Source organism: Sorex araneus, chromosome 6, assembly GCF_027595985.1.
Source record: "Sorex araneus isolate mSorAra2 chromosome 6, mSorAra2.pri, whole genome shotgun sequence".
Taxonomy (NCBI): Eukaryota; Metazoa; Chordata; class Mammalia; order Eulipotyphla; family Soricidae; genus Sorex; species Sorex araneus.
In genome coordinates this window covers 111,601,821-111,622,974 of record NC_073307.1, presented here as the reverse complement: position 1 = coordinate 111,622,974, position 21,154 = coordinate 111,601,821, and the positions used below count along the sequence as shown (strand labels likewise).

The 21,154-nt window shown below is 37.6% G+C and overlaps 1 protein-coding gene across 4 annotated transcripts in view; it reads left to right on the top strand.

Annotated features, from left to right (window-relative positions):
• Positions 1-21,154, top strand: part of SBF2 (SET binding factor 2) — a 436,024-nt gene that overhangs the window by 197,111 nt on the left and 217,759 nt on the right. For all 4 annotated transcript variants that reach the window (XM_004613607.2, XM_055141226.1, XM_055141225.1 and 1 more), the window contains exons 4-6: positions 4,384-4,506; positions 5,949-6,059; positions 7,825-7,930. In XM_004613607.2, coding sequence (XP_004613664.2) covers positions 4,384-4,506; positions 5,949-6,059; positions 7,825-7,930 — 340 coding nt within the window. The remainder of the gene's footprint in view (positions 1-4,383; positions 4,507-5,948; positions 6,060-7,824; positions 7,931-21,154) is intronic.

Genomic DNA, 21,154 nt, shown 5'->3' with positions numbered 1-21,154 from the left:
TTTGCAGAATTGGTTTTATAGGCCCTTTTCAAGGGTGTTTGCCTTGCACACGGCCGACCCGGGTTCAATTCCTCCGCCCCCCCCCCCCCCGAGAGCCCAGCAAGCTACCGAGAGTATCTCACCCGCATGGCAGAGTGTGGCAAGCTACCCATGGCGTATTCAATATGCCAAAAACAGTAACAACAAGTCTCACAATGGAGACGTTACTGGGGCCCGCGTGAGCAAATCGATGAGCAAAGGGTGACAGTGATAGTGACCATCACTTCAGCCACAGTAGACTTTTTTCAAAGCTGTCCTGGCTTGAGGTTTTCTGTGCAGGTAAATATCCATTGCTAGGAGCTTGAAAAGCAAGCTCCCAGAAGCAATATCTTACAACCTACTTCTCCCTCTGGGAGAAACTAGCAAGCTACCGAGAGTTTCCTGCCCACATGGGACAGCCTTGCAAGCTTCCCACGGTATATTCATATGCTAAAGCCAGTAACAAGCTGGATCTCATTCCCTTGACCCTGAAAGAGCCTTCAATGCGTTGGGAAGGCCAAGTGGAGAGAGGCTTTTAAAATCTTAGGGATAGGACAAATGGAGAGGTTACTAGCCCGCTCGAGAAATCGACGATTAACGGGATTTCGTGATTCATGATTCGTGAGGAGCTTGAAAGGGTCCTAGTTTTAAAGACTTAAAAACATTGGTAGTTTTCTTTCAAGTTTTTTTCTGGGGCCAGAGAGATAGTATAGTAGGTAAGATGCTTTCCTCACATGTGGTTGACCCAGACCCTATCTCCAGAACCACATAGGGGCATACCAGCACCACCAGAAGTAATCCCTGAGCAAAAAGCCAGGAGTAAACCCTGAGCATTGCAGGGCATGACCCCCAAACAAACAACAACAAAACAACAGTAAAAAAGGTTTAGACTTTCAGTCTTCTGGACTGGCAACTGACTCTCTCTCTCTCTCTCTCTCTCTCTCTCTCTCTCTCTCTTTCTTTCATATTGAATACTGTGAGATGCAGTTGCAAAGCTTTCATGTTTGAGTTTCAATCATACAATGATAAAACACCCACCCCTGCACCAGTGCACATTTTCCACCATCAGTACCCCCAATATCCGCCCCCCATCCTCACCCTTCCCCTGCCTCCATGGCAGACATTTCCCCCCATACTCTCTCTCTACTTTTGGGCATTATGGTTTGCAATATAGATACTGAGAGGCTATCATGTTTGGTCCTTTATCTACTTTCAGCACATATCTGCCATCCCTAACTATCCCTCCAGCCATCATTGACATCAGTGATCTCTTTTTTATTCCAACTGTCTTCTCCCCCAGCTCATGAGGATGAGCTTCCAACTATGGAGCAATATTTCTGGCCCTTGTGTCTACTATCCTTGTGTCTACTGTCCTGTAATATAATATGAAATATTATGTTATTTTATATTCCACAGATGAGTGCAGTCATTCTGTCTGTCCCTCTATTTCTGACTCATTTCACTTAGCATGATACTCTCCATGACCATACACTTATAAGCAAATTTCATGCCTTCATCTTTCATAATAGCTGCATAGTATTCCATTGTGTAGATGTACCAAAGCTTCTTTAACTAGTCAACTGTTCTTGGGCACTCAGGTTGTTTGCAGATTCTGGCTGTTGTGAACAGTGCTGCAGTGAACATACAGGTGCTTTTTTGCACCCTTGGTGACTATCTCCTTTTATATTTTATCTCTGGTTTAAGACATAACCAAAACTCTTTTCCAAGGGAGCCTTCTTTCTTTCCTTACCTGATTGCCTACCTGCCTGCCTCATAACTATCAGCTATATGCCAAACTCTTGTGTTAGAAACTCATACGTTGCCAGTAAAGAAAACAGAAATCTTGGAGTTTATGTAGCATGCTTTTATAGGGACCAACCAAAAAGGAAGAAGGGAAAATCTATTTTGAATGGTAATAAGTGCCATGGAGGAAAAAATAAAGCAAGAAACAGGGAAAGGGATTGTTAGGGAATTGCAATTTCAGCTAGAGTGCCAACAATGCAAAGCAGAAGTAACTTGAATGAAGACCTAGTGGAGATGAAGGAACTATTCATTAGAATATCTGTGCAGAGATGATTCCAGGAAATAACACATCAAGTGATTCAGACAGTTACTGGATCCCTGCTCAGCATGCTTGAGAAACAGCAAGGAAACAGGGTGGGGCAAAGGAAGACAGAGGAGATAGAGGCTGTTAAAATAATCCAGACATGCAATCAGGCAATGATGGTTGCTCGGAATATAGTGGCACTCTCAGTAGATGTGCCAAGAAATCACTAGTTTGCATATGAGATACAACATAGAACCAGGATTTTTGCTTTGTGTTGTTTTGGGGTCATACCTGGAAGTGTTCAGGGACCACTCCTCATTCTGTCTTTGGGCATAGCCTCTGGTAGTTTGGGGTGACCATGTGGTGCCCAAGATCAATTCTGGGCATCCTGCATGAAAAGTCAGAACTCATACTGTTGAACTGTCTCTTTGGCTTGAAAACAGAATATTTTTGTTTGACAGGTGAAAGGATAGGATTTCTAAAGAGGGAATATGGTAAGAGTAGAGTTGTGAGAGAAGGGTTGGAATTATATTGGAGATGTCTGTTTGTCATCAAAGTGGAAATACCAATTAAGTAGACTTTTTATGACATATTGAGTTTGACAGGAGAAATAAATATGAACAAGTATGATATGTTGTTGAACTATGCTAAGTATTAAGATTAAGAGAAAAATCAGTGAAGAAAAGGCTTCAGGAAGAAAGTTTTATTTTTAGCTGGACCTTTGATTGATGGGAAGTAAAGTGAATGGTACTCTGGCTAGGGAAAATGCCCTAACATAGATAGCATCTTGAAATGTTATTTAGAAATTAGTCTGAATGATTTACCACTTTGTTTTTTTTATGTAAAACTTTTAGGAAGCACTACATAGTATTATGGAACAGTTGGTATATAGACAATATTTGTGGATGTCTAAATAAGACTAATATTTTTAAAAAATATTAATTCGCCAGGATTTTGCCTTGAAACTTAGGTTTTATTTATCCAGATTTTTTTTGATTGAGCTAAAATATAAGTGATGTGAGTTAGCATAAAATTTTAGTACATTCTGAAACTGAAACTGAATTTTGTTTATGAAAAGCATTCTCTCTTCTAAAAAAAATTCAGCAGTGTTGCTTATGACCAAAAGGACTTAGAGAGTTTTTTGTTTTGTTTTGTTTTGTTTTTTTGCTTTTTGGGTCACACCCAGCAATGCACAGGGGTCACTCCTGGCTCATGCACTCAGGAATCACCCCTGGCGGTACTCAGTGGACCATATGGGATGCTGGGATTTGAACCTGGGTCGGCCGCGTGGAAGGCAAACGCCCTACCCGCTGTGCTATCACTCCAGCCCCCTAGAGAGTTTTTTGAGGTTCCTTCCAAGAGAATTGAGCATTCTGCAAGTCTTGGAATCTTAACCAATTATCAGTTTTGTTTGAATGATTGGGTCAAGCAGAAAAAAATAACAAAAAATAGTGCCTTGGGGCAAGAGAGATAGTAGATTTAGTGGGTTGCTTGCTTTGCACAGGACCAACTCAGATTTGGCCTTGATATTCCACGTGACCACCTACGTGTTACCACATGTAGCCTGATCCCCACCTTCCAAAAAATTAGTGCCTTGGGAGTAGAAATGTGTCTCAAGTAATTGTGCACATTCTTTGCATGTGTGATGCACTGGACTCTATACCCAGCACTGCCTGCCCCCACTAAGCACCTCTGACAGTAGAACTGCTGCCCCAAGGTACCACCTGGAGTGCTCCTGGCCCTCCATCTCCCTGGGTGTGTGACTTTTTAACTACTAACAGCAACAAGTAATGTCTTATCTTTTTAAAAAAATTTGTTTTGGGGGGCCACTCTCAGCAGTGCTTGGGGCTTATGCCTGGCTCTGCACTTGAGAATTACTCCTGGCAGGCTTGGGGAACTATATGATTTGTTGGGGATCAAACCTGGGTCAGCCACTTGCAGGCAAATACCCTGCCTGTTCTTCTCTCTGACCTTTCATGTCTTTTAAAGCATATATTTTTTCCTCTTGAGTACAGACTGTTTAAGTAAATGTCATTATTAATTTTGGGGATCCCTTTAAAATAATCTTTCTGACTTTTGATTAGGGTTACCTCATACAGAAACCAAATGATCAGAGGAAATTATGGTGTATTTTTGGAACTTAAGAAGCTTTGCAAAAATAAAATGTCTTATCTTATAATTTCATTACTTTTTATATTTCTCAGTACAGTTAAGGCAATTTTTTTCTTAATTTTATTTTTTAAATTATATGAAAATGTGTGATATAAATTATAGGACTAGAATATTCTGTCTGTTGATTGTTACTTTTTTTTTTCTAGGGAACAAAGAAGGAAGAGATTGATGGTGAAGTGGAAGTGTCAGGCTTAATTCAGCCTGCAGAAGTGTTTGCTCCCAAAAGCTTGGTGTTGGTATCCAGACTAGATTACCCGGAAATTTTTAGGGTAAAGAACTCATAGTTGTCTATGTTGATTGTGCAAATCTCTTTTCAGTGAAACATGGTAGTATGTTTTTTGTATTCTAAAATTTTTTATGCTGATTTAGGAATTTATCAATAAAAAGTTAATAGAGTAATTCATACTTGATCAAATAATTGTTTGAGTAAGTTAATAAAACTCTTTAAACTTCTAAGGTTAGAATGCCTTACAAAGTCCCATATTTACAGATCTATTACATATTTACAAATCTATAACCTTCCCCCAAAATCCTTTATAGCAAATTTCAGTGGAGCACAGTGGGTAGGGCATTTGTCTTGCACGCGGCTGACCCGGGTTTGATTCCTCCGTCCCTCTCAGAGAGCCCTGCAAGTTACCTGTTCGATATGCCCAAAACATTAACAAGTCTCACAATGGAGATGTTACTGGTGCCTGCTGGAGCAAATCAATGAACAATGGGACGACAGACAGTAATAAAGTGGCAGTTTTGTATGTGCATTTTCTTTAGAGGACCCCAGGTTTCAAATATTTGTCCTCTATGCAAACATGATATCTAAGATTTCAGGTGGTTTTGACAATTGAAAATGTACAACTTTGGGGGTTGGAGAGATAATACAGCTGGGAAGGTGCCTGCCTTGCATGCAGCCAACCCAAGTTCTATCCCCAACACATCATAGGGCCCCAAGCCTTATAAAAGTATAGACCATTTAGAAAGTATAGACCATTCCTTAAAAACCCCTTAAATTTGCAAGTTTAATTCATATATTTGGGAAAACTTTTTATGAGATTATATATTACTGATAATCCAGATTATGTATATCCTAGAAAACTTAGTGTCAAGATCTCACTGACAATGGCAGTAACTACTAACAATGGCTACTAACAAACGCTAATTTTACAAATTGAAATTTTAATAAAGATTTGCAAAGAGTGCATTTTGTCTCTCATTTTATCATCTACCTTCTTCTTAACTTAAATATTAATCATATTTCTCACACATAAAATTATAAAATCATTAATCATGTCTCATTTATAAAACTTTCTAAAAATTAATTTTTTATGTAAAATTCTAAATCTATAAGAACCACTAAGCAAGGTAAAATTTCTCAATTTTTAATATTCAAAGTTGCGGTTTTTCAAAGTAGAAACAAAACATTTTAAACCCTACAAATTTGTTTAGTGATTATCTGTAAACAAACACCTGTTTTACAAATTATAGATGTCTGTTTCTTATAAAATCATCTCAAACCCCATTTAGAGTTTCTGGCTCTAGAGGAAAATTTAATAACCTTAAATAACATTTGCTACTTAAACTCTATTCCATGATCCCTGAAGAATATACTTGATAAGGTTCAAAGAGAAATTTTCCTAAGAGCAGATGTTACAACAATTGCTTTTAGTGTTACTTTTTTTTCTCCATGAAAAAACTGCATGCATCTTTCTCTTCGCAGGCTTGCCTGGGTTTGATCTATACTGTTTATGTGGACAGTCTGAATGTCTCCTTGGAAAGTCTCATTGCAAACCTGTGTGCCTGTCTTGTCCCGGTGTCTGGAGGGTCTCAGGTAAATAGAATTAAAAGGCAGATAAGGAGGACCTGTTCATCTTCTTTTCTCCTTCAGTTAATGTCATTTCTAAAGAAAAGAGAGAAAATGAATTACTGGAAAAAAAATTTAACAAGGGCCTTAGTTTAAGTGTTAGCCCTTCTGGTCTGCCTCCTAGTAACCCAAAATTCCATTTTCTTCTGAGATTGTGTGGTTAATTTAATGTATATTCACCTTTCATGCAGCATAATTCGCAGTGATATTTTATCTAACAAGCTCTATTTTGCATTTTCTTGGAAATACACATTGTAAAGTTGAACTTTCAAGATGTAATATTTCCATATTTCTTACTCTATATATTTGTTCCTCATTTTGACTTAAACAAAAGCTTTTGAGGGATAAAAATTAGGATGAATCATTAAGAATTCAAAAAGTGCAATTCTTTGTTACATTTACTACTTATGAATAAATTCATTTGTTTATTCATTTCCTGGATAAAGCACTTAGTCCTCAGACTATATGTTTTGTGTCATTATTGATAAACTAGCTTATAAATAAATTTTAAAAGAAGAGAATTATTTTTTATTTTGCTATCTTTAAGAATAATAATATTGCCCAATGTCCACAATCAAAGATCTTCTTTGGAAACATAAGTTAAATATGTGATTCATGCTAGTTTTCTTTCTCCTAACTTAATTCATTGGGATAAAAATGTTGACTTTAACATTTTATTATTTTAAAGATAAATGATTCTTATTGATTTATGTATCATTGTGACTAAATTTTCAACTTTTAGTTACTGAATTTTCTTGTGTCATATTCAGTTGGGCACAGTCTCTTTTATGTTTTGTTCAATTTGATTGCCCTTCCCATCACTTTAATTAGATCTTATGTGATCATGATCTGCTCTCAGACTCCAAAACGAACTTTTTTTTTGAATCCCCCAAAAAATATTTGGAGGGCTTGAGAGATAGTATAGAGGGCAGGGTGTTGCCTTACAAATGCTGGCTGCGGTTTAATCCTTGGCACCCCATATGGTTGCGCAAGTACCAAAGCCAGTAGTCAACCCTGAGTGTGGCCAGTTGGGCCCCAAAACAAAACAAAAGTCAGTAAGGAGTGAAGATCAATGATCAATAAATGGTTACTATAGATTTTTTTCTTCACGATCACGATCACGAAATCCCATTAATCTTCGATTTCTCGAGTGGGCTCAGTAACCTCTCATTTCATCCTTTCCCTGAGATCTTAGAAGTCTATCTCGATTTGGCCCTCCCAATGGTGTCTCACTGGGGGCTCTTTCAGGGTCAGGGGAATGAGATCCAGCTTGTTACTGGATTTAGCATATGAATACACTATGGGAAGCTTGCAAGGCTGTCCCATGTGGGCAGGAAAGTCTCAGAAGATTGCCAGTTTCTCCCAGAGGGAGAAGTAGGCTACAGGATAGGCTTTGCGACCGTGCGCTTCTGAGAGCGTGCTTTTAAGTCTCTCTCTGGATGTTGGCCGTTGATGGGATTACACACACCTGGGTTCCTATGCTGGTACCTTCATGCATGAGGCCTGTCCGAACGTGTGGAGAGGGCCTCGAGCATGGCTGTAGCTAGATTCTGGTGATCTTCGGCCGCTGGGAGCTCTGCTCGGGGTGGGGAGGGAAGCTGGAGCCCATCCCCTCCGAGGGGCCCTGGGGAAGATAGCCAGGCGTGCGGGCAAGAGACTCTCTTTTTTCTTAAAGAAAGAAAATATCTGAAACATTTGTGCATTTGTGTGTGTGTTTTCTTCCCCTCTGCAGAAGCTGTTTTCCTTGGGTGCAGGAGACAGACAGCTGATCCAGACTCCTTTGCATGATAGTCTTCCTGTCACGGGCACGAGTGTGGCTCTCTTGTTCCAGCAACTGGGTATGTCTTTTTTCTTTTCTTTTTTTCTCTTATTTTCAGTATCTGCTTATAAAACCTATGAAAAAATATTTAAGTTCACATCACCTGAGATAATTCAAGATAATAAAAATGGAAACAGTTTAATATCTGATATATAAACTATATATAAATATCTGATATATAAACTATAGAATTATGTAGGACTATGTTAACTAGTAGGGTTTTTTTTAATTTTAAACCCAGATCCCTTTTGCTGTGGAAAAATTAGACCTATTTTCTTTCTGCTTTAATAGATAAATTTGATAGTATATTTTGCTTTTCCTTAGGTGAGTTGCTTACCTAGAGACCCTTTCAGATGAAACTAGGTCTCGTCCTTCTCATCCTGTCTCTGTATTAGGACATTTTACGTTTACTAGCACTGACTAGGATGAATTGAGAGGAGGGCACTTGAAAGTGCCTTTTATAAAATTTGAATAGCATATTCTTTATGAGAGAAATAACGCAGCTTAAAAGTGAGGATGCTGCAGACCAGATCTGTTTCCCATTGCTTTATCATACTGTATGCATGCCTACAAATGAGTGTTTCCCTGTAATGGATTCAGTTCTCACTGTTCTCCATCTGTGTTTGTTTTTACTGGTCATATGGGAACACCTCCCCATCCTTTCCTTAGAGCTTATACTCTGCTTCTCTACAGAATTCTTAGTTCCTCACACAGAAATCCTACCTTTTTCCTTCCCTCTATTTCATGTTGAATTTCATGCTTTATTCAGCTTTATGATTTGTCATCTTTCTCTATTAGTGATTCATCTATATTCTTTGGTTGTGACTCAAATCAGTGAAATTTAGAAGCCTTAGAAGAGAGTAATATATATATGTAAATATAAGCTAGAGTTTTCTGATACCCTAAACAGGATGAATGATAATACCAACCCCAAAGTTGCAGTTCTTCTGCAGTACATCTGCCTCCCCTCAGGAGTTTAGACTCTAAAAAAATTACAGTTTCTACTCACTGGGTCATGTGAACTAAATCCTAATTTAGTAAAATCACATTTGATTCCTAGTACCATATGTTCCCCAAGTTTTGCTGAAAGTGAACCCAGAACACCAAGCCAGGAGTAACTCCCAACACTGCCATGTGCAGCCTTAAAAATCAAAATAGCAAAAATCCCCAAAATGTGTGAAGGAATAATTTAATCAATGAGATTCTCTTCAGAGAAGTACCACTGGTGATCAGCCCAGGGCTCCTGCATGCAGAGTATGTGCTCCAGTCCTTTGAGCTTTCTTCATGGTGCCTGGGAAATAATTTTAAAGACTTCATAGTAATCTATGGTCTCTGCTAAATAGTTTATTTTAGCCAAACTTTAATCGTCTGACTGTTTACTTCTTGAAAGGGTTTACTTTTAGGGTTTACCTCTACTTTTAAAGCAGAAGTACTTTGGCTATATCCTTTTAGGAAAAAAATTACTCATTCTCCCCACCCCCAAACCCCACTGGATATCTGTTTTCTGTATGCAAACAGAGAATGCCCCCCAAATGCACCCAAGTCTACTATTACTCCCCTGGAGCATTCCAGTGTTCTGGAGCAGGGGGTGGTAATACCCACTTTGCCAAACACTGCTCTGCAGGAGCAGTTAATTGAACAATTTACCATGAAGAGGGATACAAAGCTATGAAATGAAATAATTTTCCAATTCCAGGTACTATCATTTACCTTGTATTTAATTAGTGCTATATTAAACTTGTCATGTTTTTGAGTTTTCACTATGATTTGTGGAGGAGGAGGGGAGGTATTATTACTGACATTTAATGCCCTAGACTAGGGATATTAAACATTCTTCATGCATCACGTATGTGTATTAGAAATAATTTTTCTCAAATATCAGTTGTACTCCCACTGAGAAAAATTGCTATGAAGTATGGATTTATAAAATTTAGACCCCTCTTCTAGTATTGGTAGCTTTTGCAATTCAGACTGACCTTCATAACAAAGTCTGTTAGAAAGGTATAAAAATATAAACAACATCTGCTTGAAAGCATCAGAGACAATTAAAGAATTTCCTAAAGGGTGTAAGAAAACCTAGAAAAATGAGTCAGACATTTCAGACCAGTTTTTCTCAGAGGACCGCTTGATTTTGGACTAAACTTGGCCAACAGGTTTTATGTCTAATGGAGAAGAGGAAAATTGAGTTAGGATTTTACCAAAGGGAAAAGTGTCAAATATATTTAAAATAGTAAAGAAGATAGAATGAAAATTGAGAAATTTGAAAGTGAAAATAGGTAAAATAAAGAAGTCCCATAGAAAGAGCAATTTAATGAAGCTATACAAATATAATACAAGAAATATGCCTTGATAAGAATTCCAGTCCAGTTAAAAAGTTACAGTACTTCTTTTTTAAAAAAAATTTTAATAGAGGATCACTGTGATGTACAGTTACAAATTTATGAACTTTTGTATTTGCATTTCACTCATACAGTGATCATTTACCCATCCCTCAACCAGTGCCCATTCACCTCCACCAATGATCCCAGTATCCCTCTCACCACCCCCACCCTATCCCCCACCACCCCACCCTGCCTCTGCAGCAGGGCATTCCCTTTTGTTCCCTCCAAAAAGTCACAGTACTTCTTAATCAAAGGTGACCAAAAGTGAGAACATTGTATTCAGTTCCTGGCACTACAAAACAGTAACAACATAAACAGCAAAAGTGAGAACAACACATTGAAATGGGTAAGAAGAACAATTTTGCTTTACTGAATCAGTCAGCTTTTCCCCCAAGCCTGCATAGTTTACCTAAGGGAGAAAAAAAAAATAGGCAATATACTTCCTACCATTGGTTCTGGATAGATCTTTGGGGATCCAGTGCCTACAATAGAGAAAATAAAAGCAAAATAAAGAAATGGGACTGCATCAAACTTAAAAACATTGACATACCATAAGAAATTATCATGAATGGAGGCCAGGGTGATAGCACAGTGGGTAAGATGCTTGTCTCCTAAGCTGTTATCTCACATCTGTGGAAATGATTCAATAATGGTTATTATAATATAAACATATTATGTTCCTTAGCCTTGATAGAAAACTACCTGTAGTTTTGCCAGATGCTTTAAAAATTAATTTGATTATAGGAAATACTGAAGATAGAGAACAAATTGAACTGTTCCAAAAGGGTGTAATTATCAAAACTCATACTTCCAGAACTGTATTTATCAAATGCCCCAGGTTCTTTAACACATTATAAGGAAAAGAATGGAGGAAGCTCCTCAGAATTAAGAGATTTAAAAGACAGGCTGAAATATAAAATATTTTAATTGTAAAGTTATTTGTTCTTATGTGGACAAAGTTTTATGTCCTTATATGTTTTAGAACAAACCAGACATCTTATTTTCCTCATCTAACAAAAAAAATCACACAATTAAAGTTTGATATATTAATTCCCAGATATCTTCCAGGATAGTATGAAAATTCTACTCTACACTTTCCCTGTTGAATAGGGAGAGTTCCCCAAATTTCAAGAACTGCCATTTTTTAATTCTGTGTGCCCTCTGTATCTGATATTGGGCTTTCAACACTGAACACATTGGTGTTTATTGAGTGAATAAATAAATATACTAGCCATAATGAAAATGGCAGTCATATCTCATTAGGAGGTATTCTATACACAGATGAAATATGTCAGAATGCAATTATTTGTCATCTGAAGATCAGATTTCATTATTTTACTCTGTAGTATTTTGAGCTTAATTATCTTTTTCCTACATATGTAAATTTTGTTTTTTCAGGGAAAGAATAAGATAAGACAAAAGTGGAGAAAGAAAGATGTCTCCAAAGCAACCCTATATGCAGTGTTGTAGTTTACAGAGCATGTGGAACTGATAATTCTGCCTCAATGCATGCTCTTATCAGCATTCATTTTGGTTGGATTGTTGTGGAGGCCAATATTAGACCATTATCAGAACTCACTACCTGGGTTGTGAGTAGCTTGGTATAGTACTGAATCTAACAAAGCACAGACAGGAAGCAGATAACGCTAAGTTTTTTTGTAGCCTTGACTAGTTTTCCTGTGAGAGGTCTAAATGTAATGATAGCATTTCCTTGGTTCTTTTCTCCAAGGATTTTTATAATGGATATGTTTTCACAGTTCCAGAGGTCTCTGTGTTTGCCTGAAATATGTGGACGTCTGCCATCACCCACCTCGTTTCCTCTAATTTCCTGTTAATCATTTCATATCTTACTTGCCCTTGTTTTTGTTTATTTCTTTTTTCCTTATCACATCTATTGTGAAATATATTTGTTTACTTGAAAATTCATGTCGTACTACAAAAAACTGTAGTGTTAATGATATTGTGTTTATGAGAACATGCTTTTATTACCCATGTAATGTTTTTTCCTAATCCATTATTGTTTAACTCAGGTATACATTCCTTGGCCTAATATTTTGTGGGACTCCTAGGGCATATTTTGTTATATTTCTTCACCTATAATTTGAGTTTAACTGCATACATAGTCATTTCAAAATACTCATCCCCAGGTGCTACGGAATATTCTTCTAGACTCATGTTGTTATTTTTTAATACCTCACATTGCTAGAGGGTGGAGAGAAATACTTCTAGCAGTGTTCGGGGAACTTGGCAGTGCTGGGGATTGAACATGTCAAGTGTATATTCTAGCCATTTGAGCTATCTCCCCATTCCTTTTCTAGTCATTTTTCCAGTGATACCATCAAATGATCTCGGGCTTTCTGCTACCATTACTGTTTACATAGTTAAACAACATTGGTCTTACATCATGTATTTTTTATATTTTCCCCCTACCTGTGTTGAGATGTAACAAATTAAGTTTATGGCTTAACACTGTACTGATCTCATCAACTTCCGTGTTATGAAATGATTACCAAGCTAAGGTTAATTAACACCTCCATCTCCTTATATCATTTTTATTGTGTGTTTACTAATAACCATTATTGGGTTTAGCTTCCTGTATATTTCTAGTGAATCTGTAGCTTTGTTTCTACAACTTAAGCCATATATGTATATATTTTCTCAAAAAAGCATCCCATGAAAAGTAAGCAGTAATATATTGAGAGGGTTACCTTGTAGACCAATATGGTTGGAGTCTAATAAGGAAGTCAAGAGTGGCAGGAGACATAGTAAGAGAAATCCTAATTCTCCCACCCCCAAACTGTATGACTAGCATTTGACCCACATTCTGTCTCTTATCACTCTAGGTCACACTAGTCATACAGTTCAGGAGTGGGAGAATTAGATCTCTCTGACTCTGAGGTCAACATTATTTCATTATTCAGTAAAATGTGTTGACAACATTTAAGATCTTCCTTTACAACTTCTTAGTATATAATAAGTACAGTATTGCTAATTGCAGTCACATGCTGTATATTTGTTCCCCCAAACTTTCACTTGAAATTTGTGCCATTGACTAAAATTTCTCCCACCTTTGACCTTCAGATAATCACCATTCTACACTTGTGTGTAGCTTAGTGACATCTTGGTCAACAGTAGACTGTGTATGTAAGACTGTGGATCCAGTCGGCTATATTTTATATCCTAGATGGGTAGTATATTGGTTTTCATTTGCTGATCTGTGGACTAGTGCCAGCCCACAAAAATTTCTTGCTGGCTCATGGAATAGTTATTACTGCTTAACTGACTGGGGTTTTCAACTGTCAATCAATGGACCAGTGCCTGTCCATATGTACCAAAATGTTGAGAACCACATGCTGCCATCTAGGTTTTTGTAATTATACTTTATGATACCCATGCACCAACAAGATCATAAAATCCTCACATTTCCTCTGAGTGTGTCCTCATCTTTCAACAACCAATTGCTGTATTTTGTATTTCTGAGTTTAGCTTTTGTAGATTACAAATATAAGTGAGAACATATTGTCTTTTCTGCCTTAGTGCAGTGCCTTCAATATCTCTATCCATGTAATCACAGAGGAAGTCTTTCCTTCTTTTCTAGTTGGACTGTATTCCTTTGTGTATATATCTGTACATACATGTCCCATTTAATTAATTTATATCTTCATCAGTTGACACATTCAAGTGGTTTCTGTATCTTGGCTCTTTTGAATAATACCGCAGTGAACATGGAAGTGAAGATTATGCTTCCGTATCTTGTTTTCATTTCTTTTGATTATATAAATCAAAGCAGAGTTGCTGGATTATACATGGTAGCTCTGTTACTCATTTTTAGGAGCCTCAATATTGTTGTCTGTAATGACTACAAATTTACATTCTCATCAACAATAGACAAGTGTTTCCTTTATTCATAAATTTGTAAATACTTGTTACTGCTTATCTTTTTTCTTGACCATTTTTATTGAGGTAATAGGATTTAAGATGTTGTTATCTATATTTTTCATGTATCTATTATATATTCACATATATTTATGTAGTATGCATATGTATTTCATATATATGTTGGTATGTGTGTGTGTGTGTCATATATCACACTCATCATCAGAGTGCCTGCTTCCCTCCACCAGGGTCCTGAGGGCCTCTCTTAGGCACCACTGCTGATATTCCATGGCTTTTTTTTTGCATTTTATTTTATTTGTATAAAGTTGTTCATGATGATTTATTACATTATACATTCCAACACCAATCTCACCACCATTATACCTTCCCATCAGCATTATTTCCCATTTTCCCAACCATCACCCTAGCCTGTCCTGACAGCAGGCCCTAAATAGTTTACCTAATATTGCTTGTTACGAATAATTCACTAAAATGATCAAAAATATTTCCTTAGAATAAAGTGTGTGGACATTGCCATGTCTCAGTCTGGAGCAATTAAGCCCTTGTATAAGAGATTACTAACATGTTGTTACAGGTTAAGCCTTGTGTGTTAATTTTCTTAATCAAGATTGGTGCCTCGTCCTTTACATCTCATCCAGTGTGGTGTGCTGCTCCTGGAATATCAGTGGTATAGAGTATGAGACATCGCTCCAGAAATTTTAAAATTTTGAATGGGTGACAGCTGGAGTTAAATTTTTAACTGGATGGCTCTGGATCATGGCTGGTTAATGAGCTTATATGGCACCAGAGGCAGTTCATGGCTGTGACCACCAGGCTCTGGAAGAACAGGAAGATGGTGGGAGATAGCTCACCCCCGACTCCATGAGAGCCTGGAGATTTGGTTACAAGAACTGCATACCTGAGTTTTTCAACAGATTTGTTCCTGGATTGGGTTTGTCCCAGGCCTGTGGAGTCCGGCCGTGAGCATGGCAGCAGTTAGAGTATGGAGTTTTAGGCTGTTGGGACTCTGTTTGGGCAGGTGGTGAGCTCACCCTGCCCTCTCCCCCCCAGTACCCCGGATATGAGACTCAGCCTTTCTTAACTTTTTAAAAATAGTCATTCTAAAGCCCAGAATTAAATCCTCACATATGAACAGTTCATGTACAACCAAGGAGTCAAAATATACAACAGAGAAAGGAAAGTCTCCTCAATAAACGGTATTGGTAAAGACTTGATAGTAGGAAGAGGGAGCAACAGAAGAAAAAAATAAAATGTTTTATTTTGAATACATGAGACCATGCTTTTAGTTCCTGGTACCATAAGATAAAAGCAAATGTTATATTTTGCAAAGCAATTTCCTCCTTTTTTGTTCTTTGTTTTAATTCTCCTATTTTTCAGTAATCATTTTTTTTTTATTCCTAAGATCCTATTTACTTCTGGTACCTTAGCTTTATTTTATTATTTTCATGTCTCTGCAAATACTTAAGTTTTGGTTATTATAGGAGTGTTAAGGTTTATGGTATCTATATACAGAATTACTGTGCCCCATCACCAGAGTTACCTTACACCATTGCCCAGTTTCTTAAATTTAGATGCAAAAGTACCATTAAGAACCTGGTCAGGGGCCAGGGAGATATTACAGCAGGTAGTGTGATTACCTTGCAAGCAGCCAACTTGGATTCTATCCCTGGCACCAAATATGATCCCCCAAGCCCTGCCAGGAATGATTCCTGAGTATAAAGCCATGAATAAGTCCTGATGATGGCTGAGTGTCACCACACCAAAAAAAAAAAAAAAAAAAACCAAACCAAAACAAAACAAAAAAAAAACAACTTAGTCAGAGTGGTCACAGACTGGGAATCCGGACCGTTTGGTGTTGAAATGATCTGATAGGATTCACCTGGACCCAGAGAATACTTCTTATGTTAATGAAGGAAATGTGAAGTACATTTTTATACAGGATTTTTTTGGGTTTTTGTTTGTTTTTGTTTTTTGGGTCACACCGGCAATGCACAGTGTTACTCCTGGCTCTGTACTCAGGAATTACTCCTGGCACTGCTCAGGGGACTATATGGGATGCTGGGAAACGAACCCAGGTCAGCTGTGTGCAAAGTAACTGCCCTGCCTTCTGTGCTATCGCTCCAGCCCCACATTTTTATACAGTTTTGATTGATTGATCTTTTCTGGATTGTTTCTTGTGCTATATACAATTTCAGGTTGGAATTCTTGCCTGCAAATATTTTTGTTCCTACATTGAAGGGTTGTCACATTGCTAAACCTATTTGTATGTGCATAAAGTGTATTTGATTCATGTCATACTTAAAGAAGTAAGCCTGTTACATGGTTGCTTGATTCATATTCTTAGCTATTTTCACTTAAAATATTTCCATTTCTAATATATTTTTAATAACATAATTGTAATCATGATATCTCCCCTGCCAGGCTGGAGCGATAGCACACCGGGTAGGATGTTTGCCTTGCATGCAGCCAACCCAGGTTGATTCCTCCGTCCATCTTGGAGAGCCCGGCAAGCTACTGAGAGTATCCTGCCCACATGGCAGAGCCTGGCAAGCTACCCGTGGCTTATTCGCTATGCCAAAACAGTAACAACAAGTCTCACAATGGAGATGTTACTGGTGCCTGCTCGAGCAAATTGATGAACAACCGGAAGACAGTGCTACAGGACAACATATTTGTAATAAATACTGAACACTGCCTTTCAGTGATAGTTCATACTAAGCTACATAACCTATATGATGATTAGTTATTCTGTGAGGACAGGATCTTGCTTTTTTTCATTCCTGATGCCAAGAAGTATAGACTTAATAAGTATTAATCAATTAATGAGAAATTTTCTCTTTTATTCCTTTTATTATGCCATGGTCATTATTATATTCTTTTCTCTGTTATGAACTGACCAGAAAGAATGATAATATTTAAGACATTTTGGAATATATCCTGTTTGAGATTATGACATTCAATTTCTCAATGTGCTCATTTGAAAGGTAATAATGCAACATACTATTCTTTCATAGGATTTATTCAGTTGTTATTTAGAGGTTCCTGGAGAAAAGCTCCTCTTACAAAAGAAACAAATACATTTGCCAGTAGAATAGGGTCTCTACTCATAATTGCATGCCTCCTTCACAATTTATTTGATGCTAAATGGACCAGCTATAAATTTCACTTTATAATGGATTATCAGAATGTATTATCTTTTTTTGTGAGATGATTATAGAGGGTTCCAAAAGGAGTGGAGAAAAAATTCTTGAGAAGTCTTCAGGAAAAAGTGCCTTATAGGTCTGTTAGTATACTTTCCTCTTTCAGTCTTAGTCTTTGTGTGTGTGTGTGTGTGTGTGTGTGTGTGTGTGTGTGTGTGCGCGCGCCCGAGCGCGCGCACATGCACATGGGTTTCTGTCAAGTTTTAAGTTAAAGTAGAGAGTCAGTTCCTTTAGGTGAACCCAAGTGTAGTCATGGGGGGCTCTTAAGATGGAAGGAGAGAAGAGTCAGTGTCAGATAAATGAGAACAACTGTTTTGCTTGCTTTGAAGATGGAAAGACCCCATTAGCCAAGAAATATGGAAAGTTATTAGGAGCTGAAAAAGCCAAGAGTTGGATTTTTGAACTCATGAGTTTAAGATAATCTATCTTGTTTTAAGCCCTCAGGTTTGTGGTAATTTGGAAGCTAATACAGGAACATACTTTTCTAATACATATTTTTATTTTAAAAATACTTTGATTCTTGATGTTGCTAAATTAGCGCAGAATCCTCAAATGTCCATTATCAGCCTCAAATGTACATCACCTATCTTCTTCCAGAAATATCTTACATAATCATAATCATAGTAAATTTTAAAAACTGCATATCAACTTTGGTTATAATAATTATAATAATTTAGTGAACCATTGAACCTTCTGGCCAGATCTTTTTAAATTGTTTTGACTTGTAGAAGTATGTTTAAATCTTAAATACTCAGAAAACAAGAATCAATCATTATGGGAAAATTTTAATTAAAAACATTTACATTAAAATAAAAGATGATTGATATAATTACATTAAAGAGGAAAAATTAAAGAAGCTTATTAATAGTGACTACCTAAGCTTAGTTTTTGATAGGTATGAGGAGAAAACTGCAGTGAAATCCTTTTTAGTTCATTTGCTCTTTTAGTTAGAATGGCTGAAGAAATATGCAACTATTTGTAATCCAAAATTTAGCAAATGACAAATATGATTATGTTGTTAGGATCCAGCCATGTCTCTGGAAGAAATGACTTAGAACTAATGTGTTGGATTAGTGGGACAGTCTTTTGGAGGTGAATTGGAATTGAAAGTAACAATGTGGACATTTCCCTCCCCCCTTTTTTTTAACCCTTTTTTAAGCACTGTTTTTTACTGATAGTCTCTTTTTTTTTGGCGGGGTTCGGGGTGGGTGGTGGAGCTTTTTGGGTCACACCTGGCTTTGTACTCAGGAATTAACTCCTGGCAGTGGTTGGGGACCATATGGGATGCTGGAAATTGAACCTGGGCCAGCCTTGTGCAAGGCAAATAAGCTACCTGCTGTACTATCACTCCAGCCCCACTGACAGTCTCTTATGCATGTCAACTTATGTCTTTTTAGCACATAGTCCTGGTTCAGAGTGACCAGTTCCCTCTATCATTTATTGTGGTGATCCCTTCCCTGACCTATCTCACTTCTTTCAACCCCCATGGCAAGCTTCCTACTAATGACCATAGCTCCGGCTGTTCTCTTCCATTGTCTTTGAGGCATTAGTTATTCCCTCACTATGCTTCTGCATATGAGTGATATCATTCTTTGTGGCAGACAGAATTTAATGAAACTTACTTGTTTGGGCTTAAACGTTTTCATGCAATACAAGTATGTGCTCCAGCCCATTGAGCTATGTCTCTTGATTCCTATCCTATTTATTTATTTGTTTATTTATTTATTTAGCTTTTGGGTCACACACAGTGAAGCTCAGTGGTTAATTCCTGGCTCTGCATTCAGGAGTCACTCCTGGTGTTGTTCCGGGGACCATATTGGATGCTGGGGATTGAACCCATGGTGTGTAAGGCAAACGCCCTACCCACTGTACTATTGCCCCAGCCGCCTCCTCCTTTATATTTAAAGTTCAGTAGTTTTACTAGTTAAGTGTATAACTTCATTATTCTGAACACATTTTCACATATAATGTGGAAACCTTGATCTACGTCTGTTTTATTTCTGAAAAGGGCATCTGAATAATACAAATGTTAATGCTTTTTAAAAGTGCAATCACTAATTTAAGAAGTTCTCACTCACTGCTGAGGAAACCAGATTCTGTTACTACTTATCATATTTATTCACATGCCAGGAACTGATATGACACTTCCATTTACATGCTTATCACTTTGGTTGTGGAAGGAAGAGCAGCATGCAGGATCTTGAGCAATTTTGACTTATTCATACTTGTGTAAACAGGTTTATTGAGCTAGCATTAGTAAGTCATAAAAGCTGAAGAGCATTTTCAGAGTTAGTACATTTTCTTATAGAAGTCAGTCATAGAGATATGCACTCGGTTATTGTCTAAAAGAGAACTTTTTACCTCTAGCCCACTTTATTGGGTCAGTTTTAAAACACTTCTCATAATTATGTAATTGTCTGATTTCTTTGTTTTTTTTTTTATGTACTACTCTAAATTGGAGTCAGATAGAGAAATTCAGATTAAGCTTTGGGGTGGAGTATGAGTAGTTATTAGAGTGAAAGATTTCTTTCCCACTAATTAAGGACTGTCATGAAATTTTAAGCAGAAAGGTAATGAAATTCTAATGGTAATGAGGAAGTATTTGGCCAAGTGGTGTGATTTAACTATATATCCCTGAGTACGCTCTCTGGCACTACAAAAATAAACAGTTTTTCTGGTTACAATTCTTTAAGCATTATATTTATTTTTCATGGCTATAAAAAGAAAAAAGTGTTTTGTAGTTTATTTTCAATTCCTCCGCCCCCTCGGAGAGCCCGGCAAGTTACCAAGAGTATCTCGCCCGCATGGCAGAGCCTGGTAAGCATGTCATATTGGATATGCCAGAAACAGTAACAAGTGTCACAATGGAGACACTATTGCTGCCCGCTCGAGCAAATCAATAAGCAATGGGATGACAGTGATACAGTGAATGTGGACACAGAATTTTTCAGATGTGTGTGTGTGTGTTAGAGACTATACATATAATATGTTCAGACAAGTATGTGTGTTTATAAAGATATATGTGGATGAATATATTTCCTGGTTAATTCTGCAAACATGGTCTAGAAAGAAAGATAGGGGACTGGAGAATTGGTACAATGGCTAAGGCACTTGTTTGTGCACTGCTGACCTGGGTTTGATCCCAGCATCCCATGTAGCTCCCTGATCCCACCAGGCTTGATCCCTGAGTGCACAACCAGCAAGTAAGCTCTGAGCACCACCAGGTGTGACCCCAAAACAAAAGAAACCAAAAGAAACAAAGCCTGATAAAAATGATCTCATCTTGGATCAGCATGGAAAGTATCATGTTAAGCAAAATGAGTCAAAAAGAGATGGACCGACAGAAAAATTGCACTCTTTTGTGGAATATAAAGTAACAGAATGGGAGACTAACACCCAAGATTATAAAAGATAAGTACTGGGAAGATTACTCCACAGCTTAGAAGCTGGCCTCACATGCTGAGGGAAAAGGCAGTTCAGTTAGAGAAGGGATCGCCAAGTAAATGGTGCTAGGAGGGTCCGTTTGGGATGGGAGACGCACCCTGAAAGCAGACTATATACTGAACATGATGGCCACTCAATACCTCTATTGCAAACCACAACACCCAAAAGGAGAGAGAGAGCAAAAGGCGAGGTGGGGGGAGGGGGAACGGGATTGGGATGGTGGAAGGGATGCTGGGACTATTGGTGGTGGAAAATGGGCACTGGTGGAGGGATGGATACTTGACCATTGTATGACTGAAATGTAAGCATGGAAGTTTGTAA